Raw genomic sequence first — 23035 nt, forward strand, 5'->3', positions numbered from 1 at the left:
CATTAGTACGGAACTAGTTTCATCTAATTCTGATACCCAGTCACTGACTCACAGGGGTATAGTGTGACCATAATCATAAAAGATTATCAATAATATGAATTATGTTTGAATATATGAACTATTTTAAGTCTATGAAACTTCTGATGTTTATTTTGAAACTCATAGTATATTATAATTTTTGATATATGTGAAATATTTGATCCTATGTAAAATGTATTATTTTTACAATCTATATGCTTGTCTCAACTAATTAGGATTTGGTTATTTATTGAGTAGTCAACTTAACCCATTTTCCCTCCAGTTTCAGATTGTAAAGAATAGTAAGTTTTGAGAGTTTTGCTATTGTGTTGTGAGCAGGGAAAAAAGCTTGGTGATTTTGGGATTAGATGGTCTTGTAATAGTCTTATATCTATTGGCCAATTGGCATTATGTGCATGATGTTTGAATTTTGTTCCTTTTGAATTATGGGAGATCTATTCATAAAGAAATTGTTGAGATATTTTGGATTTATCTATATATATTATATCTAAAAACTGAAGCGTAGTATTTATTATTGCTACAATTCTGTTGAGCCACCTCATCTACCATGTCATTATTCTTTTTCATATTTATTTATTTTTTAATTTTAATTTTTTTACAATATTAAATATATAAATATATTGTCTTTACAAATTCATCTTAGATTGTTTTAGTTTTCCATATTCAAGGACTTTAATTTTGATGTTATAAATAAATAATTCAAAACAAAAGTATTGTCTATACATATTCATCTTGGGCGGTTTATACATATTCATCTTGGGTGCTTGAGGTCCAAGTCCCCTCCATCAAATATTTCCAATTGTGATTGGATTCTTGACCTTTGTACAAGGTAGTACCCAAATATGCACAAAATGAGAATTGAAAATAATAAGAGAAGAACCGACAAAATAAGCGTAAGATGAGAATGTCTATTTGAGCACTTTGGCATGCCTTCAATTGAGCCACAAAGGCCATCATTTCCAAGGAAAGAGTCTATGGTGAGCAATGAAAACGCTCCCTCGCTAGATACTTTTCCAGAGATTTTGTTGAAAGAGAAGTTCACATACTTAAGAGTAGAGGACATCTGCAGAGATTGCGGTATGTCTCCAATCAATTGGTTCGAATACACATCAAGTGCTTGAAGATAAGGCAATTGCCCTATTGAAAATGGAAGGGGGCCTTCTAAAAAATTACGCGAAAGGTTGAGACTCTCTAGTGCAATGCAACTTTTGAGTTGTGTTGGGATTGTGCCAGAGAGATTGTTATTGGATAAATCTATAGCTAGCACCATGTCCATTTTACTGAGCTCTAATGGCAAAGGCCCATATAAGTGATTGCTAGAAAAATTCAAGTATAACTTCAAGCTTCTCAACCCTACAACTTCACTAGGAATCACCCCAGAAATCTTATTGTGAGAAAGGTCAAGAATTTCTAAATTGACACATTGGCCTAAATTTGGTGGTATTGTTCCTGAGAGCTGGTTTTGATAAAGCATGAGTCTTCTTAATTGGGGAAGGTTTGCAAAGCTATTCGGAATTAAACCCGATAGCTTGTTTCTCGATAAATCTAGAAGACCTAGATGGGGAATGTTGCCAAGAGCTGGCAGAATCTCACCAGAAAGTGAATTATTTGACAAGTAAACCCTCTCTAGCTTTTCCATTCGACATAGTTCAGGTGGGATTGAACCATTCAATATGTTACTAGACAAGTTTATGAGGGTAAGATTCACAAGGTTTGAAATGTGAGGAGGAATTAAGCCATAGATAAGATTCTCATCAAGATGAAGTTGCACAAGATTGGTAGAAAGATCACCGATAATGGGAGGAATTTTCCCACCAAGGTTATTTCCCGCCAATTTGAGTTCTAGAAGGTCAGAACAATTTCCTAAGGAAGCAAAGAAAGGTTCTAGGTTGTTGTTACCACCATGGCTAACAAAGTCATTATAGGACAAAAATAGTACTTGTAACTTTGGCATTTCACGTATAATCTCTGACGGTAACTCCCCCGTTAAGATATTAGACTCCAAGTCCAGCCAAATAAGTCGTGTGGAATTTGAAAGGGCTCGTGGTATATGTCCCACAAGCCTATTAGACCAAAGCAAAAGAATCCCCAAATCTTTTAGCCCACATTCACTCTTAAAGGGGATTTCTCCACTTAAAGAATTGTTAGAAAGATCTATGTACTGCAAGGATAAAGACCCATTACAGAAAAGTGATTCTGGGATTTCACCTTGAAGCTTGTTACTTCCCAAATCAAGAAATTCCATTTTGTGAAGAAATCCCAAGTGGTAGGGAATTTTCCCTTCAAGAAAGTTCCATGACAAGCTGAGTTGTTTAAGCTGAGTGAGACAGCCTAACTCTTTTGGAATAGGACCTTCAAAGAAGTTCATTGACAAATCAAGAACAGTCAAGGAAGAAAGATTGGCTAGTGATGGGGAAATAGTGCCACTTAGCCATGCTGCATTGAGAATAAGCTCTGTGACATTGTCACTTGCATTGTTGCAGCTCACTCTTGCCCAGTTGCAAACATGAACATCCGAAGAGTTCCAATTCTCAAGGACGTTTCCAGGGTCTGAAACAATCTCTGACATGAAAGAAAGTAATGCTACTTTGTCATTCATAAGCTGAGAATTTTGCTCACCAAAGACACCAAACAAAACAACAATGACCAAATATAGGAAATTGTACATGGAAAAGTTACAAAAACCCATTGTGGTATTGATTTATAAGGAGAGGGAAAGCTGTATATGTGTCCAATGTTAAGAAGGAATTGTAATGCTAAAAAAAATTTGCTTTGGGAACTCTAATATTTTGTGCCTAACTGCCATTGAAGGAGGAGATGTATTTATAGCCACAAAACAAGTTTGGAACTATGGCATAACACATAAGCAACATTAAGATTCGTGTAGCAAATGCAATGGTGGTGTAGATGTAAGCACTAGCACACGTACCCATTAAGAGTACAACAATTATCACACATGACACACCTATTGTTGCACACATTCCCTACCCACTCTTATGAAATTTTTTAATAACAATTTTGATTGAAATCATATTTTGGAAAACGCAATTTTAAAGGACTGTATGAAATTGTTAGAGTTGCGGAGCCTAGTTTGTGTTTGATTTGAATTATAACCCAATCCAATATAAAGTGTTGCGGTTTTTTAATAGGAGATTTTCTAAGGCTTGTTCGGCTCAAGCTTAAAAAAATTTGGCTAGTTTTTAGCCCATTGTAAATCCTCTGTGTGGGATATAAATGCCATTGTTTCATATTAAAGTTTTGTGTATTTTTTTAGAAAGAAAAACTATACTGTTGCATCTTGTATTTTAACCTGAAAATAATGAAATCACTGTTTAGATATAGGCAAATTACCGAATCAAGTAATTTCTTGTGTCACGTGATTGTCTTTTATGTGTGTACTATATGTTTTTACCTTTTCACATATATAGAAAATCGTTTATATTCCCAAAAGGAATATGTGCTTTGTGAAACATGTGGGTTTCCTTTTTTTTTTTTTTTTTTAATTGAAGAATAGAAGAACATGGGTTTCTTTGTGAGTGGTGATTTTGGACTAATTTAGTGGATGATGTGCTGTTTAGGAAGATAATGTAGCATAATAGGCACGCTTAGGGACGGTGATGTGGCATTAATTGGGGGTATTGGTTTCGGCACATTTGTCGTCTGAGTGATGTGTTTTAGCACTACGTTGATGTCAGTTCAGAAGATGATCCATACCTGATTTCATTGGCATTTGGGTATCATGCATTGCACTCACAAAGATGTAGCACACCATGCAACTAACTTACTGAAAGAGATTGATGTCGTGGTAAAATTATAAGTAAAAAACTAACTGTAAGGACAAAAGACAAAAGGAAAAACTAATTAAACACAAAGTGAAGTTACTCTGAGGTCATAGTTTTTTTTTTCCCTCAATGTTAATATTCAAGTGAACAAAAGCCTCTATTTATACCCATAAGGTTATGTTTCATGAAAAGGCACGTATGGAGAGTTAGTTATTTTTTCATAAAACAGTTAACAAAGATTGAAACCTCGTTATGTTTCATGAAAAGGCACGTGTGAAGAATTTGTTAATTTTTTTTTCATAAAATGGTTAACAAAGATTGAAACCTCTTCAACCTTTCTGAATAGTCACCAGAAAATTCTGCAAAAAATTCCAGAAAATTCAGATTTTCAAATTTTCACTTAAAAAATTTCAGAACTTGAATTTTTTACTTTATGAAACTATATTTTTCAAATTCAACCATCATTATTACAACCTATCCTTGTATATACCTACAGTGTCGGCTCAATGGCTAAGCCAAATAGGCAACCGCCTTAGGCCCCCGATGAAAAAAGGCCTCTAAATTTTTACCAATAGAGATATTCATGTACCAATAGAAGTATTAATTAAGCCCTAAATATTCACCAATAAATAAAAAGTAGTTGTTTTTTATCAAAGAAAAACTAGTTAAAGAAAAATATTTTCATAATTCATTAGATGGGTCAATCCTTTAATCTCTCACACATAAATGTTAAAAGAACTCATTAATCTTACACTAGTATATAAATTTATACTCAAATTCTATTTAGAAATATCAAATATATAACTTTATTAAAATTTTCAGTCATAATTTTTTAGTATTTAGTTAATTCATTCAATGAATAGTGTTTATTTTAGTTGTATAGTCATTGAATAATGCGATGGGTTCGTTTTAATTTATAATTTTTTTTTTCTAAAAAATAGATTTTAAATGGAAAAAAAAAAACCAAAAGTTAAATAAATATTCTATTAATATTCAAAGCATAAAAATAGACCTCACTTAAAGTTGTCGCCTTAGGCCCCATAATACCTTAAGCCGGCACTGTATACCTATATATGCCCCCACACACAAAAAATTAAAATAAAAAATGAAAAAGGTACAAAGAAAACTCTTGATTTTGCATCCCTAAGATGATCTCTTAAAATTAGCTCCTACAGCAAAGAAACATTTGCTGTAAATATTTCATCTGCGTCTATCTTTCCCTCAAAAAATCAACCAATGTAGTAGTATAAATTTTCATTATGGAAAATTTCAGCCAACAGCCTCCTGAGCAAGCTGCATGCCATAGCCTTCAATCCAAAACCAGCCTGTTATGCTATGATTAATTTTAATAACTATATCAGGACAAGAGTCCCAGCAGTACTTGCAAGAAACAACATGGATCCAATTTTGAGAAGAATAGAGATATTTTAATTGAATTTTGTTTGATATTTGGTTGTTTTAGTCAACTTATAAGTTTTAATTTGTCCAATCAAGTTGTAAAAATTTTGCACGTCTTACTTTAAAATATTGGTGTAAAGAAATCAGAAGTTTCAAAAGAACATTTTAAGAGAAATCCATATTTTCATTTTATGTTATATTTTTAAATTGGAATAGATGGTGATGAAATCTTAAAAGATCCAAAAGACCTAGGACTAGAACTCCACACCTTGACATTCTAATAACAATTATATTATGTTTCAGTTGTTTTGAAGTAATCTATTTTCATACATGAAATCTTTTACTTATAAAAAATTTTGGCGTAAATACACTTTTAGTCCCTACATTTTGCATCTTTTCCATTTTGGTCATTACATTTTAATTTCACCATTTTTAGTCCCTAAATCAATTAATGTGTGTTACTTTGGTCCTTGCTGTCAGTCAACAAATGGAAATATTTGACGTGGCTGATGGAGGACTTAAAATATTATTAAAAATCCACATCACCCATGCCACGTCAGCATACAAATTTAAAAAATTAATTTATTAATTTTAACTAATAAAAAATTAAAAACAGAATTAAAAACCAAAATTCACATGAATTAAGACCTAAAAATTTCTTGAACAAGAACACCAAGAACCCCAACCCAGATCTAAAAGTTTCTCTCTCTCTCTCTCTCTCTCTCTCTCTCTCTCAATTTGGACTCACAGGTTTTCAGTTTCTTTCACTCTTTTTCTCTCTCTGTGTAAATCGGACACATCTAAGCAAAAAATACAAATTCATAAATCCCACTCTCTCATGCAAACCACTCTCAATCTCAATCTCACTCCTCATCACCATTCTTCCTTTGTTTAACCTCACAAACTGCCTATTTTCCTTCACTAGTGTCTCATTCAAGTCTTCACTTCCGGCGAACGATACAAAAGGGCATCGCCAAATGACATCGGTCTATGCCTTGATCTGAACCAAACCATCGACGACAACTTCCTCAGCACCAAGGTAACCTGGACCAATTCCAAGAACTGTTTCGTTTTGAGCCTCAGAAAAGTTGACAAACGCAGAATCCTCCGACCTTATCTCCAACACATCCACACGGTATCCAACGAAATTGAACAGCTAAAGCCTCGAGATTTGAAGCTGTACATGAACATCAAAGACCAGCACGGCAACAGACAGTGGAGATCTGTTCCTTTGTATTTGAGCTAAATTTTATGGGGGTTTTTTTTTTGTGTGTGTGTTTGTTTCCTAAGAAAATATATAGGTTTATGGGTTTGTTGGAGATTGGTTTCTTTACTGGGTTTATGGGTTTGATTTGCTAGAGAATTCGGTGTTGTGTGGCTGATTAGTTATTCAATTATGGACCTTGTGAAAATCATGTGGATTAGTGATTTGCTGGAGAATTTGGTGTTGAATGGTTGTTTGTTGTTGTTGTTGTTTTTTTTTTTTTTTTTTTTTAATTTCTGGGTTTGTGTTCTTGTTCAAGACACACTTAGATCTCAATTCATGTGATTTTTTGTTTTTAATTTTTTTTATCTAGTTAAAATTAATAAATTAATTTTTTAAATTTAGATGCTGGCGTGGCATGGGTGATGTGGATTTTTAATAATATTTTAATTCATTTGTCAGCCATGTCAGATATTTTCGTTTGTTGACTTACGGCAAGGACCAAAGTAACACGCGTTAATTGATTTAGGAACTAAAAGTAGTGAAATTAAAATGTAAGGACCAAAATAGAAAATATGCAAAATGTAGGGACTAAAAGTGCATTTATGCCAAAAATTTTTATTAAAAATTTTCAAATGTTTGATATAGCAAATAAATTTTTTTAAGCAAACCTTCAAAATTAATAGCTCAACCACTGAAGCTGTTTAAAGCTTTGCCTTAAACTACGGTTGGAAGTCTTTTGAGAAATCACTATTTATATTGGCAGTGCCCAAATTTTGTTTTTAATTTACCATTGGACGGTGCACAAACCACTTTACATGGGTTTATTAGTCCCTTTTGCCTAGGGCCGGCCCTAAGTGCACAAAGTCCAATCCACATATATGATATATTTAATTAGATATGTTTTCCGTTTGAAGGAGGGATTTTGCAGGTTAGCACAGTGAGGGGAAAATATATAATAAGTTAACATGCGGTTAGAAAAATTCTGGAAACTAACATCTTGAGTTTTTAAAACTCGAGATCGATGATGAAAATCGAGGCTTTCAAACTCGAGCTCTATTGCTGCCGGGGACCAATTTAGCCACATAGATCTCGAGTCTATAAGACTTGAGTTCTAAAAAGCAAAACTGAGTCTTCAAAACTCGATTTTTGTCAGACTTGATGAAGAACAAACCTAAAGAAGAACGCAGCACCGAAGAAGACGATTTGGTTGGAGAAGAATGCTGGTGGGCGATCTGATCTTCAGCGACTGGGTGGACGATCTGATCTTCAGAGTCTTCAGCAACGATGAAGAACGAACAGACACGAGGAAGAAGAACAGGAAGAACGATTTGACGACGAAGAACCAACGATCTGACGACAAAGAACACGACGAAGAATAGAGGAACGATCTGACGAAGAACGATCTCACGACGGAGAGAGGAACGATCTGACGACAAAGAACAGAGGAACGATCTGACGGCGAAGAACAGAGATGAAGACAGATCTAAGTGGGCGATTGGACGATATGTGTCTGATCTGCACGAAGAACTCAGTGAGGAAGAAGAAGTGAAACTCGAGTCTTTAAAACTCGAGTTCCATGTGGAATTCCTTGCCACATCAACTCCTACCGCTTACAAATCGAGACTTAAAAACTCGAGTTTGTCTTGGAACTCGAGTTTTAGACACTCCAAATGCTAGTTTTCAACATTGTTTTGAAACATCACAACTAACTAAATTTTTTAATATTTAATGTTATTTGAAAAAAAAAAAATCCCGTTTGAAGGATAGTGGTATTTTATTTTAAAGTTTAAACATTAAACGTTAAACCCGTGAACTTGCGAAGTCTCCTAAATCAACATGTATCCTATTTCAATAAGAATTTTGATGACAACGTGAGGTTCAAGAAATAGATAGTCATCGCGTCAGGTTTTCTTATTACAATTGGATTAGGAGATGCTGAGGCGGCAAAGGTTATTATATATAACATATATAACACAGTTTGGTGTGGTTTTGCAAAGAGAGCCGAAACACAGCCAAGCCAAGGAGAGAGAGAACTGCGCTTGTGAAAAGGAAATAAAGAATTTTTTTTTTTTTTTTTTTTAACTGTGACGGGAAGATATCAGGTAAATTATATAATATTACTGTATTTGATGTGAATTTTTAAAAATTTTAAATCTATGATGTTTAGTTTATAATAATTGCTCCAAGACACACATCAATTGAATGTTGATAGAAACAGTCAACGACAACAACAATATTGATAGAAACTTTGGGTGATAATATTTTGGAGGTTTTTGGAGGATTGATTAATTTTCTTAATTCACACACTGAAACAAGACTAGATTGAAACCCAATTTCAAGCCAACATTTTTTTAAAAGCCAGCTGTAGCTAGAGTTTATAGTTGTTTTAAGCTTATTAGTCGATTGTTACATACTTATATGTAAAAATGTCTTTCTTTTTTCTAATTAAAAATAAATACAATCAAACACATAGTATAGATATCTTAAAATAGATACAGCCATACAGGTTAATATTCACAACAACGATCTTTATATGCATGACACTGAACATGCAAGAACAGCTAGATTTCATAGGTGATTTTTTTTTTCTCAAGAAAAAAAAAAAGATTTTTTTTATGACTGAGCGATGTCTATCAATTTTTCCATTACTTTTGTTCTTCATACATAGGTGAACACGTTTAATGGTATCATAAATTTGTATCATAAATAAGGTACGCATTCGCATCTCGAGATTTTGGAATTATTTTTATGACTAATATTTGGCAAAGCAGGAGCAGCCATCAATTATAATGGAGCACAAAAGAAGAAATTTGAGCAATATGAACCATGTGTGGGAGGGAACTCTAACCGATGTGGGACTTGGTGTCAAGCCTGCGATTACAAGGTCTAGCCCTTGGTCCAGGTGAAAATCCTGCCTGCACTCGGGGACGAGCCGATAAACCGTGAGGGACTGGCTCCCCAAAGCGGATAAATCCGATTAATTGGGGAAGTATCCTCACATGAATGATGGAATTGGTGCCACAGATCGAATCTCAGAATTGCCCGAAGTCATCATTCATCATATTTTGTCTTTCCTTTCTACAAAAGGATTGAAAAGCAATTATTGATTCATCATTCATCATTCAACAAATTATAGGTTATTATTGATTCTAAATTAAACCTATCATTGAAATTACTTTTTTTGTCTACCAATACCAACTTACCACATATGATAAAAATAAGAAGAGTAAAAAAAAAAAGGAAGATAAAGGGATAGAAAAATAATGATATTAAGTTAGAAAGTAGTGAGGATATGAAAAGTTAAAATGGAATGAGAAAGGTTAAAGAAAATTAAGGTAGAGAGTAGAGAGAATATGAAAAGTTAAAATAGAATTGAAAATTTAATAATAAATAAGAGTAGTTAAAAATAAGATAAATATGATATTTTGATTGTAATATAATAGAGTTTTTAATTCACCTTAAATGATAAAGATCATATAAAAAATTGGAAAAAAAAATGATAATGACATGGTTATTGATGTAGCTTAACTGAAGTATAGCAACAATAAATACTACACTTCAGCTTTTAGATATAATAATAATATATATAGATATAGATATATATAGATGACTTCTTAAAAGTGGTTCCATAAATTCTAAGTTTTAAGGAGAGCTCATCGAGTAGCTTCTTATATATTACATCCAAGACATTGAACGTGCTAGAAATGAAAAAGAAAAAGATGTTTAAAAAGTCAAGAAAATAGATCAAAGTTTCTGTTTAAATTCTTCATCTGCATGTTAGGCGCCCAAGTTATTGAATCTTTAAAATTTTTTATAAAATATGTCTACTACATTGAATATTTTCTATTAGTTTCATTTTATTCACGTAAATATGTTAGATTTTTTTTAGTATACTTTCTTTTAATTTGAAGTTAATTTATGCCTATATCATCTCCAAAAAAAAAAAAAGTTATTTGCCTATAGAAACCATTGTGGTTTGTTTGGATTGATGTAAATGAAGAGGCATAGAATAGAGTAGATAAGAATTGGCCCAAAATTAACCTATTTTTAGAAAATTGTACTCTACTCCCCTCCACTCTCGCTCCAAATAAACCCTTAAAAAATCCTTAAAAAGAAAAGATAAATAAATAAATAAAAATAGGAACTAAAGAGTAAAAATCCTTTAAAAATGTGCATAGAGCATACAGAGAGGGCTACACACAAATGCAATCACAATAGCAGCTCCAGTTGGTTTAGAATGCAGGCTATGCAGCTCGCACATTTTGTTTACTTCTCTTTTTTTATTTTTGTACACTTCTCTTTTTTTATTTTTGTACGTGCACCGGAAAAATACTAGCAACTGCTGGACAGTCACAACAGTGCAAAACAATACTGAGAAAGCACATTTCCTTAGTCTCATGTACATATGACACGTTAGCACTAATATAATGGGTCTTATAGCAAACGTGTAAGAGAACCTCAAAAGAAAGTGAAAAGGAAATTTTTACAAACATGGATCAATACAAGAGACAGCTCCATAAAAGAGAATTCACTTCATGTGTACGCAGGGCTGAGCATGGACCCGGCCCACCCAACCCGATTCAACCCAACCCGAAAGGTCTTGGGTGGGTCTGATGGATGCTCGGGTTAGGATCCGCCAAAGACTCGGGTTTATTTCAAGTTAGGGTCAACCCGACCTAGCCTATTAATATTTTTTTAAAAAAATTTGGTTGAATTCATTTTGGTATTTCAACTTATGAATATAAAGCTCATAAAATTCTTAAATGAACAATTAAAAAGAGAACAATTTCCTATTTTCGTTTTGCTGTCATGCTTACCTCAGTTGCTTGTGCTAGCTTTTGTAAGCTTTCTAAGCCTTGTTGAAAGCTTTTCATTCTCTTACTATTTCTTTTAAGGTTGTATTACTGTGGTTTTTACTCAAAAATAATCTTCTATCTTTTCTCTCCAAAAAAAAAAAAAAAAGAGAACAATTTAAAATAGAACTAAGTGAAATTTAAAAAGCTATTAATTAATTTATAATAGAAATTAGAAACCAAAGCCATAAATTTGGTTGAAAATGCATTAAAACGAAAATTTCCTTTATTACAAATAGGAAATGAAACTAAATAAATTTGTTTAAATGGAAATAAATTAATGTATTTAAGGATATATGATATGTGTTTTAATGTATAAAGTATTTTAATAAGTCAAAGAAGGGTAAAAAAGGTAAGAGCAAGTTAAGGAGTAATATTTCTTATTTATGGACATGTATTTAAGAAAAAACATTATGATGTTATATTCTGAATATGATCTTCTAAAATAATTATTCCTAATATATTTTTTCTTCTTAACTTAGAATGTTTCATAAATTATTTGCCAATCATAACCATCTTTTGAAATTTTCCTAATGCAAACCTTTTAAAAATTTAAGTTACCTTTTGAGTCTTGTCTTCTTCAATTAAATCTTGATTCCAAATTTGAATCCTATTTAAAATTTGGTCATTCATGACAGGTTAGGAATTGGCTAAAGTAAGCTACTAACTTTTAAGTCAAACTTAAATTAATTAATTAATGAGAAGATCAAGTAGTCTAAATGTATTCTAAAAAAATTATCCCTAATAGGGATGTAATTATATATGCTAATTTCCTTTTTTTGCTTTTACCAAAATTGAAGCTTTAATTAGATCAATTGCTTTTTCGGATTAAGAGATGTTATGTTCACAATATTTTTATAATATTTTTACAACAAATCATAGGTGGTTAGTTGTTATTGGTTCAAATTTGAATATAACACTAAGATGACTTTTTTGCTCCAACAATAACAACCAGTAACAATCTTCCACTTAGGATTTGTTGTAAAAATGTTGTGGACATATCATTTCTCTTTCAGATTAGTAGGTTGCTAGGTTATAATTTTATAAACTTGTTTAGTAAATTAATTGGGAATAAATATTTTGTTGGGTCGGGTCGGGTTCTTATCTGGAAGACCCGATTTTATCGGGTCGGGTTACAGGTGGCCATGAACCCGACCCGATCTCAGTCCTATTTTGGTCAGCTCGGTTTATTCGACTCTCTAGTCCTTTACTTAGCCACCTAAACCAAAGTTTCGAATTTCAAAGGAAGAAGACTTGTATTCGACCAACTGGGCTATTTGGATCCACTCGTTGGGCTTCAGTTTGGTCAGATTTGGTTGGTTTGGTTAGGTCCCTAGCTCGCTGGATGACCCTAAATGCTACGTACATAAATTATTATACAACATTTTTATAAACTGCTAAAGTGGCTTTAGTGTTTTCCAAATAATTATTGGTAAGTAATAACATGATATTAGTGGTGGGACCGGACTAGAATTAGTAATAATTTGTCACATCAATAGTAATAACAAAAAATTATAACAATAAAAAAAAACTAATAGAAACATTATTAAAATTAGGATGTAGCCCCATGCATATACATGAATACAATTAAAAAAAATCACAATTAGGCTCTTTGGTTTGTGCACCCAATAATTCATTTGCCACAAAAATTAAAAACTTAGATGAATACATGGCAGAAAATTGGATTCCAATTAAAATCTAATTTATAATTTAATTGGATTTGAACTGTTCGATTTTTATTCTCAATAATTAATTTGGTACACAATTAAAAATCCAATTAAAATCTGATTGGATTTTCTTGAATTAACATATATAGATAGATTAGTCTCTAAGCATGCACGTAACTCTTCTATTTTTTGTGTAAAGGTTAATAGTGTTTGATAGGGTACTGATTTTGCCTATCTCCAAGTCGTCCATAAAGGTCGTCCGTAACCCATCTGGAATTGTAAACACCCTTTGAAACCTACCTGCAACTACCTCGTCCAAGCAAGAAGAGCTCTGGACGAGATAAGCACCACCAGAGAATAGGCGCTCGTCCAGAGCGCGGACAACCTCGTCTTGAAGGAGTTTGTCTGTCAGACGAGACAACCCCTACGCAAGTGCCAAAGTATACTTAACTAAGGAATTCCAGGACGAGAGTATCATACTTAGGAAAATCTCCGAATATAATGTGATAATTCCTTATCCCACGCATAACTGTCAGGTATACGTTGTGAAATAGAAGCAATAACTCCTAAACAGTTATGGGAGTTACATTTGACCCTTGCACCTTCTCGAATCCAGGGGAGGTTCCAATTTCGATAACCGCCTATGAAGGCACTATATAAAGACTGATTCAGACAAGGCAAAGGTATGTGAATTTGACTCCAAAAAAGTTGGAACTCCAAAAATATAGAGAGAAAAACTAACTTTGCCATCGGAGGGTTTTTGGCCGGCAGCCCCGGTCACATTTGATTTGCTTTTTTTTTTTCTTTAGGCCGCAAAGAGAGCAAGTGGTCCTTTCAAGTCCGAAGCATCCAGCCTACTGATCTTCTTTGCATCATCAGTGTTTATTCATCATAATTCAAAATTGCTACATTTTCCAATCACAAAAATATATAGGAATGTGATGATATTTATTCCAACAAATTATTTCTCACACAAAATTCATAAATCTTATCATACCCCTATGTATTTTTGTAACTGAAAAATGTAATAATTTCGAACTATAATGAATGAGCACTATTGACCTTTACACAAAAGATATAAAAACCTTTAAGCATGTGTAAGCACGTGGTCAAAAACTAGTTTTTAAAAGAGAAAAAAAATTATTATGTAGACGCGAATTTATTTATTTTTTACACTGGTATTTTATGAAATATCAATAGATATAGCCTAATCATCGATGGATTGCACATGAAAAAAAAAAAAAATTAAATCAAAATTTTAATACTGTATTGTTTTTCAATCCTCGAGTCGAGTACGGGTCAGCTCCAAACCCGATCCGACCTTTCAAATTTTATTCGCTTCCGTGCATGTCTTCCACATTTTTTTTCTCGTCCGCTCATCCACTCATTTTTGCGCTTTGGAATTTCGCCTCAGATGTTCCAATACCGAAACGAGCTTTTTGGTGGTCTGCGATTTCAAAAGGTGCGATTTTGGAAATCTTACCAAACCCCCAAAATTGAAATGCGCTTTGGGATTTCAAAATCGCACTTTGCGATTTGGAAATCTTACCTGCGTTTTGACATTGACGACGCACTCCAACAACAACAGGTTATTTATTCTATTTGGGTATTAGACTAGTTCATTTGATTTTTCTAGTGGATCCTGATTTGCTTTTTATGAATGAATGTTTCAGTTAACGTTATTCTATTCTATTCCACTAGATTGATTTTCAATTTCACCTTGCCAAAAATCTAATCTTTAATGCTAAGTTACATATCATCTATTTCAGCATCGGTTTCTGAAAAACGATTTATATACCAATTTTGCAGAATCAGTTGCTATTTATGTGCTATGAGAATTGTTAATCTTCAAATTGCAACCTTTAGTATGAAATACGCTTCAATTGGTCTTTTTCAGTTTCTCAAAAAAAAAAAAAAAATTGTTCTTTTCTTCAGCCAACACTGTAAATGCACAAGAAGAAGAAGAGGACCAGATTGTTCCTATACAACCACAACCACAACCACAACCCGAAGAAGACAACGAAGCCGACTCTTCTTCCCAAAACGACGACGCACTCCGACAGGTTCTTCCTTAACTTTTTCTGTTGGATCTCGATTCTGCTTTCGGACACCTTTTATGATTTGATTCAGTTAAGGATCTTTGAAAATGTTTTAACGGACCATCTCAAATATTAAGGTTGTGTAAATTTAACGGGATATGTTACTTTACTTTAACCATACCACAGGGGCTTTATATAGTATTATTAAATAAATAAATAACCCTATTTAGAACAATTGCAAAGTTTGTAGTTTTATTCAGGTACTCATCTTTTAGATTTTTGTTTTGGTTTTGGTTTTGGTTTTGGTCTGAGTTCTCTGTGGAGAGGTGAGGTGGGTTTACTTTGTATTGTTGTGCTCTGTGGTTACAGTAGGGAGTTTTAGGGCAAGATTTTGGAGTCTCATGGAAAACATGGTTTGCTGTTTATGCATAGTACGGGACCTATAGATCTTGGATTTAATGGCTCACAGTTCACATGGTCAAACAAAAGGGATGGTCTAGCAAATGTAAAAGAAAGACTTGATAAGGCGATGTGTAGTAATGAGTGGCAATGTCTTTTCCCAAAATCAGGAGTCAAGAACTTTCACGCAAAGGTAACTCTATTGTTGCTAGGAAATCTTCATAAAGCTTGTTCACATTGCTTTATTGCGTTGTAGTCTGAGAAATACTTGTTGTATCCATTATAAACTCAGCTCTCAGTTGTAACAAGCACTCGTATCTTGACTTCTAAATTATGTATGGATTGTAAGCTGCTAGTCTTCAATTTTAAAACTGTTGGATTATAGATTTACCCTAGTTAATTAACCAATTACCCAAGTTGATCAACTTGGGTAATTGGTTAATTAGATTAAATTACATGCATTTACTTGATTGCTAAATATGTTCATGATTTACACTACTAATTACATTTGCTGGAATGGTAAGCAAAAGAACATATATGCATTTTTATGGGGGTGGGGTTATTTAGTAGAAGTAAATTTAAGAAAATCACGACAACCACAATGACAAAGTTTTTGATCCTCAGTAAGACTAATTATCAAGATCAAGACACTCTAGAAGCTTAGTTTAAGATTCAATGTATGAATTGAGAGGTAGAAAGAGATATTTTTTTGGGTGCTCTAGAAAGTCATGAGAGAGTATTATGATTATCTTTATTCCTATTCAAAATTGGAGAATCTATTGCTTAGGAAGAGTACACAGTGAAAACCCATGTTCCTGGCCTTCAGAGCTGCCTCCACCAGAGCTTCTTGAGCTGCCCCATAAGCTGAGTTTGCTGCACTACTAGCTACACCATAGAAAACTGGATCCATAGACTGCCTGTTGGTATCCGAATATTTGGTGAATGTGTCCTGGTACCTGCAAGAGAGATTTTGAGCAGTTAATCTCACTTCCATGGGGTTAGGGAGTTTGCCTTCATGGACCACCAGATTTCTGTGATTCCAGATAGTCCATAAGGTAGTAAAGATGGCTTGAAGATATCCCATTGATTCAGCCTCCAATTTTTTTGTCTAACAAATAAGTTCCCAATCCATTGCTACACTGTGATATTAACTAGATCAGTAGTACGAACTGCTAAGAGAGATCCATGCCAACAGGCTCTTAGGGCCCTTTAAAAAAAAAAAAAGAAAAAAAAAGTGGAGAATCTATAATGACTACTCATCTCTTAGGGCCCTTTAACAGCTGTCTTCAGTTATTGCAACCCAAGGCTGCTTTGTTTCCTTCCCCACTTTCTCTGTAGTTCTTGCACACTGTGTCTCTCCTACTTCCCTCAATTATAGCTGTGTTTGTGTGTGTGGAATAGTCTTCTTGTACTTATAAGTTATCAATAAGTCTAAAGACACACAAATTTTCGCGATTTTATTCACAATCCCTGAGGTGGATGCATGTGAAATATACGTTGCTTCGATCACGCTTTCCAAGTCAGCACTCAGTACTAGTAGTAAAAAAATATTGTGAAAATTTGTGTGTCCCGAGCATTACTCATAAGTTACTAGCATTCTATATTTCTTTACATAAACACGTATCTTTTGACTTCACTGCCTATTGCAAACAAAATCAAAGGTATAACAAGGAAAGGCAAAGTCCAAGGACTGCCTGTAAGAAAATTGGTGCTGATAGGGACCAACTAGGCAGCCAGCTTATATTCTAGCATACATTGGTTACAGACACTCACTCACCTTTTCTTGTGTTTGTGTATTCACATTAGAATGATCAACAAAAAATGAATGAGTGACTCTGATGATATGCAGCAAGAGTGAATTCCCATCACACATGATGGGCTGGCAATGCTTGCCATATACTCAAAAGTAGCAATAAGTGAAAGGTAGTGATGTGATTTCACTCCCAACATGCATACGAACATGTCTGTAACAGTTGAGATAATTGGAAATACTGAAAAGAATTTCTCATTATTCATGTGAAGGCTCCTTCTATGACTACAAAGTGGCACTGCCTTTTACTCAGTCATACCTTTAAAGTCACTGTTGGATGAATTTGCATTCGACTTCTTGAACTTTGCCCACATTCGCACTGCCACAGAAGATATCTTGATCTTTTTTCTCCAAAAAGAATTTATTTGTAGCTGCCCCATCCTAAGAAAAAAAAAAAAAATATATATATATATATATATATATATATATATATATATAAATATAAAACATACGCATACACATACACATACACATACACGTACACTTACAAAAATAAATCTTACCATGGTATTAGCAATCAGTGGAAAGTCAAATTCCAAAGGGCCATCAATTGGGGCCATGCCATCTATGGCCAAGTAGAGTAGAGTAATGTTCCTATTGCTAATCAATGCTGGTGGGCTTAATTGCCTCATAAAAGTAATCAGGGCCGTTCGTTCTTCACAATTTTTGCACTGAATTATATATAAAAAAAAAAAAAAAAAAGAAGAAGAAGAAGAGGATTTTAATGAAATGACAATTATGTAAAAAGCAAAATCACACTGTGAAATGAAACGGCAATTCTAACCTCATAAAATTGACAATATCGTTTCTTGCCATATTTCACAGTGTCGCTATCATCACAGCAGATGGTTACAAAGCACGAATTTTCTCCGCAGTTTTCACAGAGAAGCTTTTGGATAGGAAATGAAATGCGTTTAAATCAATGTACAAAGAAATAAAGAGACGAAACTTTTGGAAAGTAAAACAAATTCATATAAATCAATGTACAAAAAAAAATAAAGATACCGAAAAATACGTATAAATCAAATCAAGATTCAAGATGACTATATACATAGAAATAAAGAATAATACCTTGATTTTGAAATCTAACGAAGATGCAGACCATCCGCCCTCCACGGCTGGACGAAGGTTCGTAAGCCCTTGCATGTTCACCTTCGCCTGCATAGCATAGACAGGCCCTCTTCGTAGTGATCGTAGCATAGTTCTTGTCACTCGTTCTTTCTTCTTTCGGCGAATTCTTTCTTTCTTTCTTTTCCAAATTCTCACTGTTCTTTTTTTTCCTCAAATTTTCACTATTGTCACTTCAGGTTATGCATAAGATGGATAACAAATTATTGTTATTATTACAAGAGACATGTTATCCCACAAAACTTTCATAACAAATGTTAAGTGGTAGGTTGTTATGGATGGGCAAAAAAGTAATTAAAGTTGTGGATTAAAAAATTTGAATCCACAACTTAAATTACTATGTTCCCCACCCATAATAACTTATCACCTAAGATTTGTTGTGAACATGGCACTCATTTTATTATTAAGAAATACTTGAAAAGAAAAAACAACAAGAGACAATAAAACACCATCTTAGACAATAAGACACATCGATTTTTTTTTTTTTTTTTAAATTTTAGAGAATGACCTGCAACTAAACGTTGGTTGAAGGTATATGGGGGGTTTTTGCATGAGGTGCACAAAGTCCAGTCCACATGAGTCCAAATCTTCTGTTTTAAAGTTTTTATTGGTGGAGTATTGAGTGGATCAGAAAAAGTGGGACAGAAAATTTGGACTCTTAATCAGATATGTTTGAAGGATTGTGGTATTTTAAAGTTTAAACCACGTTAACTTTGGAAAGTCTCCTAAATCAATATGTAATCTAGCAAAATCCTATCCGATTTCAATAAGAATTTTGACAACTTGAGGTTCAAGAAATAGATAGTCACCGCGTCAGGGTTTCTTATTATAATTGAATTAGGAGATATTGAGGCGGCAAAGGTTATTTTATATATATATATAACACAGTTTGGTGTGGTTTTGCAAAGAGAGCCGAAACACAGCCAAGCCAAGGAGAGAGAGAACAGCACTTGTGAAAAAGAAATAAAGAAGGATTTTTTATTTTTGTAGCTGTGACGTGAAGATCTCAGGTCAGCTTTGGGTGATAATATGGAGGTTTTTGGAGGATTGATTAAATTTTTTGATTGGTTTTCTTAATTCACACACTGACACAAGACTAGATTGAAACCCAATTTCAAGCCAACATTTTTTAAAAGCCCTAGAGGTTATAGTTTTTTATTTTATTTTATTTTATTTATAGGAGCTAGAGTTTATAGTTGTTTTAAGCTTATTACCTTTTTGTCGATTGTTATATACTTATGTGATATTGTCTTTCTTTTTTCTAATTAAAAATAATGATAATCAAACAGATAGTATAAAAATCTTTAAAAAGATACAGCCATACAGGTTAATATTCACAACAGCGATCTTTATATGCATTTTGAATTGCATATTAATTGGTACAATGGATGACATGGAACATGCTAGAACAGCTAGATTTAATAGGTGCTTTTTTTTTTTTTTTAATTATTCTCAAGGAAAAAAAAAGGAAATTTTTTATGAGTGAGTGATGTCCATCAATTTTTCTATTACTTTTGTTTATAAATAAATGAACACGTTTAATGGTAGCATAAATTTGTAAATTTGTTACCTTTTCATATCATAGATATGGTACGCACTTGCATCTTCAGATTTTGGAATTATTTTTATGACTAATATTTGGCAAATTAAGCAGGAGCAGCCATTGATCATAATGGAGCACAGAAGAAGAAATTTGTTCAATTACATGAATGACGGAGTTGGTACCATGGATCGAATCTCAGAATTGCCTGAAGTCATCATCCATCATATCTTGTCTTTCCTTTCCACAAAAGCTGTTGCAAAAACCAGTATACTTTCCAAGAGATGGAAAAGTTTTACCTTATCATTCCCTGTTCTAGATTTTGACGAGGACTACTTTCAAGATATACCAAAAAATGAGATGCACCTACAGTATCACAATTGGAGGATAGATTATATGCCATTTAGGCCAAAATATCCAGAATTTTCCACCAGAGAAGATTTGATGCATTTTGTGAATAAATCCATACTAAAATTCTATGAGCAGAAGATTTGCATAGACACTTTCAAGCTTCAGGTGAGCTTTACTAATACGGAAAAGGCTCTTGTGGACAAATGGATAGAATTGGCGGTAGAGAATTGTGTCAAAATGCTCGAAGTCAGTGTCAGAATGAAAAATAGAATGAAGTATATTTTGCCACAAATAGACTTTTCTGCCAACACAATAACAGTATTGAAATTAACAGGGTGTAAATTGGAGCATCCCATTAATTTGAAGAATACTATAAATTTCTATTCTCTGAAAGAACTGTCTTTGCGATGCGTTTATGTAGTCGAAGAGATGCTTCAAAATCTGATTTCTTGCTGCCCTTCAATTGAGCATCTCACTCTTATTTATTGTTTGGGGTTGAAAAAATTTCAAGCCCTCAAACCCCTGAAATATTTTTGCATTTACCCGGAAGTTGGACTTCAGTCGGTTTACGTTGAAGGATCAAGCTTTAGATATCTTCGTTATGATCATCCTACTGGGCGGTTGGGTGAGATCAAGGTGAATGCTTGTCAAAATCTTAGAGAGTTGTACTTAGTCAGTGCAAGTATCACTGATCAGTGGCTTTATGATCTCAATACAAAAATGCCCCATCTTCACTCTTTGACTCTACATTCTTGTGATATGTTGGAAAAGGTTCATATTTCAAGCCATTCGCTCAAGAGTTTTACATTGATTGGTTGTCATAAGCTACGGGAGGCAGAGATTGATACCCCTAATTTACAGGATTTCATAGTTGCTATTGGTGCTAAGAAATCTTTTCCTAAATTGTCTTTTAAGAGTGCTCCACTTCAAACAACAGTTAAATTTTATCTTCACGGTGGGCTCAACACTGATTGGTTCCTTGAATTGAGGGAATTCCTTGAAAAACCGATCCAGATCATGACCCTAACTCTGAATGGGCAGGTACGTCTAGATAAGCTAGAGTTTAACTTCCTTTTGTTATTTTGGTGACTTACAAATCTAAATGTTTTTGCATCTTGTCTTGGTAATGAAGGCTACATGCAACTTGGAAGAATTCATTCCAACTACACCCTATGACCTTGAGCTTCTGAAGCTACATGTATCGTCACCACCCACAAGTTATTCAGATTTTGTCGATGGTTTGCTCTTGACTTGTCATCCTAAGACTTTGTTAGTCACCTCAAATTCTGATTCCAATAAAAACTTCGCAAAGGTATATGTTCTTTTTTTCTTCTCTTCCTTTTTTATTTATTTTTTATTTCTCTCCCCTCCCAAAATAAATCCTTTTTTTTATTTATAAATTTTATATATCAGTCCATAGACATGGTTGAGGTTTATCGAGTTGTGCTTCAAAGAACAGTTTATTCACATTGTTTTTCTAATTACTTCTCTGAAATTAATTAGGTTTAAATAGCTTAGATGCACTTGAAATGGTTCACAGTCCATATGCTGCATTCTACTTTGATGATGGTTACTTACATCGTTTGCAAACATCTTAGCTTTGCATTCCAAATGGTACACCATCTTTGGTTACGTTTGGGATATAAATGGGGATGTGTTTGAACTTTTTGCACAAAGTCTGATTTTTTTTTACTATTAAGTATTAACTACTTAAACGCTTAGTCACTTATACTTTATATATGTGTGTCTATATATATACTAGTGTGTAACCTCGTACATATATACGGGTATAATTAAAAATAATCATAATTATATAGTTCAATATATACAATTTTTTTTAAAAAAAAAAGTTCAAATTATACATGGTATTAGCTTACCCATTTTTTAAACCATACATTTATAAAATATTTAATGGTTTCTCATTACTTATATATGATTTAGAATTTAATTAGATTTAAACTCTTTGGTTTTTGTATCCAATAATTCACTTGCCTCAAAAATTAAAAAAATTAGAGGTACATGTGGCACAAATTTGGACTCTAATTGAAATTCGATTTAAAATATAATTTAATTTAGAATTTTCGATTTTTACATGACACATAGTGCAAGATTAAAAATCCTAATGAAATCTAATTGAATTTTCTCTGAGTTTTGGTTTTTATTTATATTGAACTATATTTGAATTATATTAACTACTCTCTACTTGAATTACAGTTCTTATGTGGTAGATTATTGCATAGAGAAGATTCAAATTGTTGCTGCTCTACTGGGATCCAATGCTGGTTGCACGGCTTAAAAAATGTGATAATTGAGAAATTTGGAGGAAATGGAGTTGAGATGCCTCTTGACCAGGATACCTTATTTGATGAATTGGATAAAGAGAAGGAAATTCATTTTAAATTATTATGGTAACCATAATAACAATAACATAGTGAGATAGTGATGTTAGACATGAATTTGGATTAAGTGATGCATAGTTAAATTTTTGGTATTATTTATGAGGTTGTATTGTTTTTAATATTATGTATGACTTCTGAAATGAGATTTCATAAATTCTAAGGTTTAAAGAAAGCTCACTGAGTAGCTTTTCATACATCATAAGCAAATACATTGAAAGTACTAAAAAAAAAAAAAAGATATTTAAAAAGTCAAGGAAATAGATAATAAAAAATTAAAATTAAAATTAAAAAAGTGGAAGGTTGTCACTACGGTCTACTAGGTTTGGCCCTGATTTGATCATTTTCTTTCCCCTTGTTAGCCGATTAAGGAAACTAGCATGTAACTCATGCAAATGCGCGGATGAGTTTTAAAATTAAACACAA

At 33.2% G+C, this 23035-nt stretch overlaps 2 protein-coding genes across 2 annotated transcripts; one reads left to right on the forward strand and one right to left on the reverse strand.

Moving 5' to 3' along the window:
* Positions 1 to 790: 790 nt before the first annotated feature.
* On the reverse strand, positions 791 to 2728 carry LOC142642347 (putative leucine-rich repeat receptor-like serine/threonine-protein kinase At2g24130). The gene has a single exon (XM_075816702.1). It carries the CDS (start codon positions 2726 to 2728, stop codon positions 791 to 793), a length of 1938 nt encoding a protein of 645 aa, XP_075672817.1.
* Positions 2729 to 14305: 11577 nt separating this feature from the next.
* Positions 14306 to 21612, forward strand: LOC142635570 (F-box/LRR-repeat protein At3g03360-like). The gene is made up of 4 exons (XM_075809708.1): positions 14306 to 14534; positions 14882 to 15009; positions 19977 to 21254; positions 21346 to 21612. The coding sequence occupies exons 3-4, from the start codon at positions 19995 to 19997 to the stop codon at positions 21610 to 21612; spliced, it is 1527 nt and encodes a 508-aa protein (XP_075665823.1). The 5' UTR covers positions 14306 to 14534; positions 14882 to 15009; positions 19977 to 19994.
* The last annotated feature ends 1423 nt before the right edge of the window (positions 21613 to 23035 follow it).

This window comes from Castanea sativa, chromosome 1 (assembly GCF_040712315.1).
Source record: "Castanea sativa cultivar Marrone di Chiusa Pesio chromosome 1, ASM4071231v1".
NCBI classification, from domain to species: Eukaryota; Viridiplantae; Streptophyta; class Magnoliopsida; order Fagales; family Fagaceae; genus Castanea; species Castanea sativa.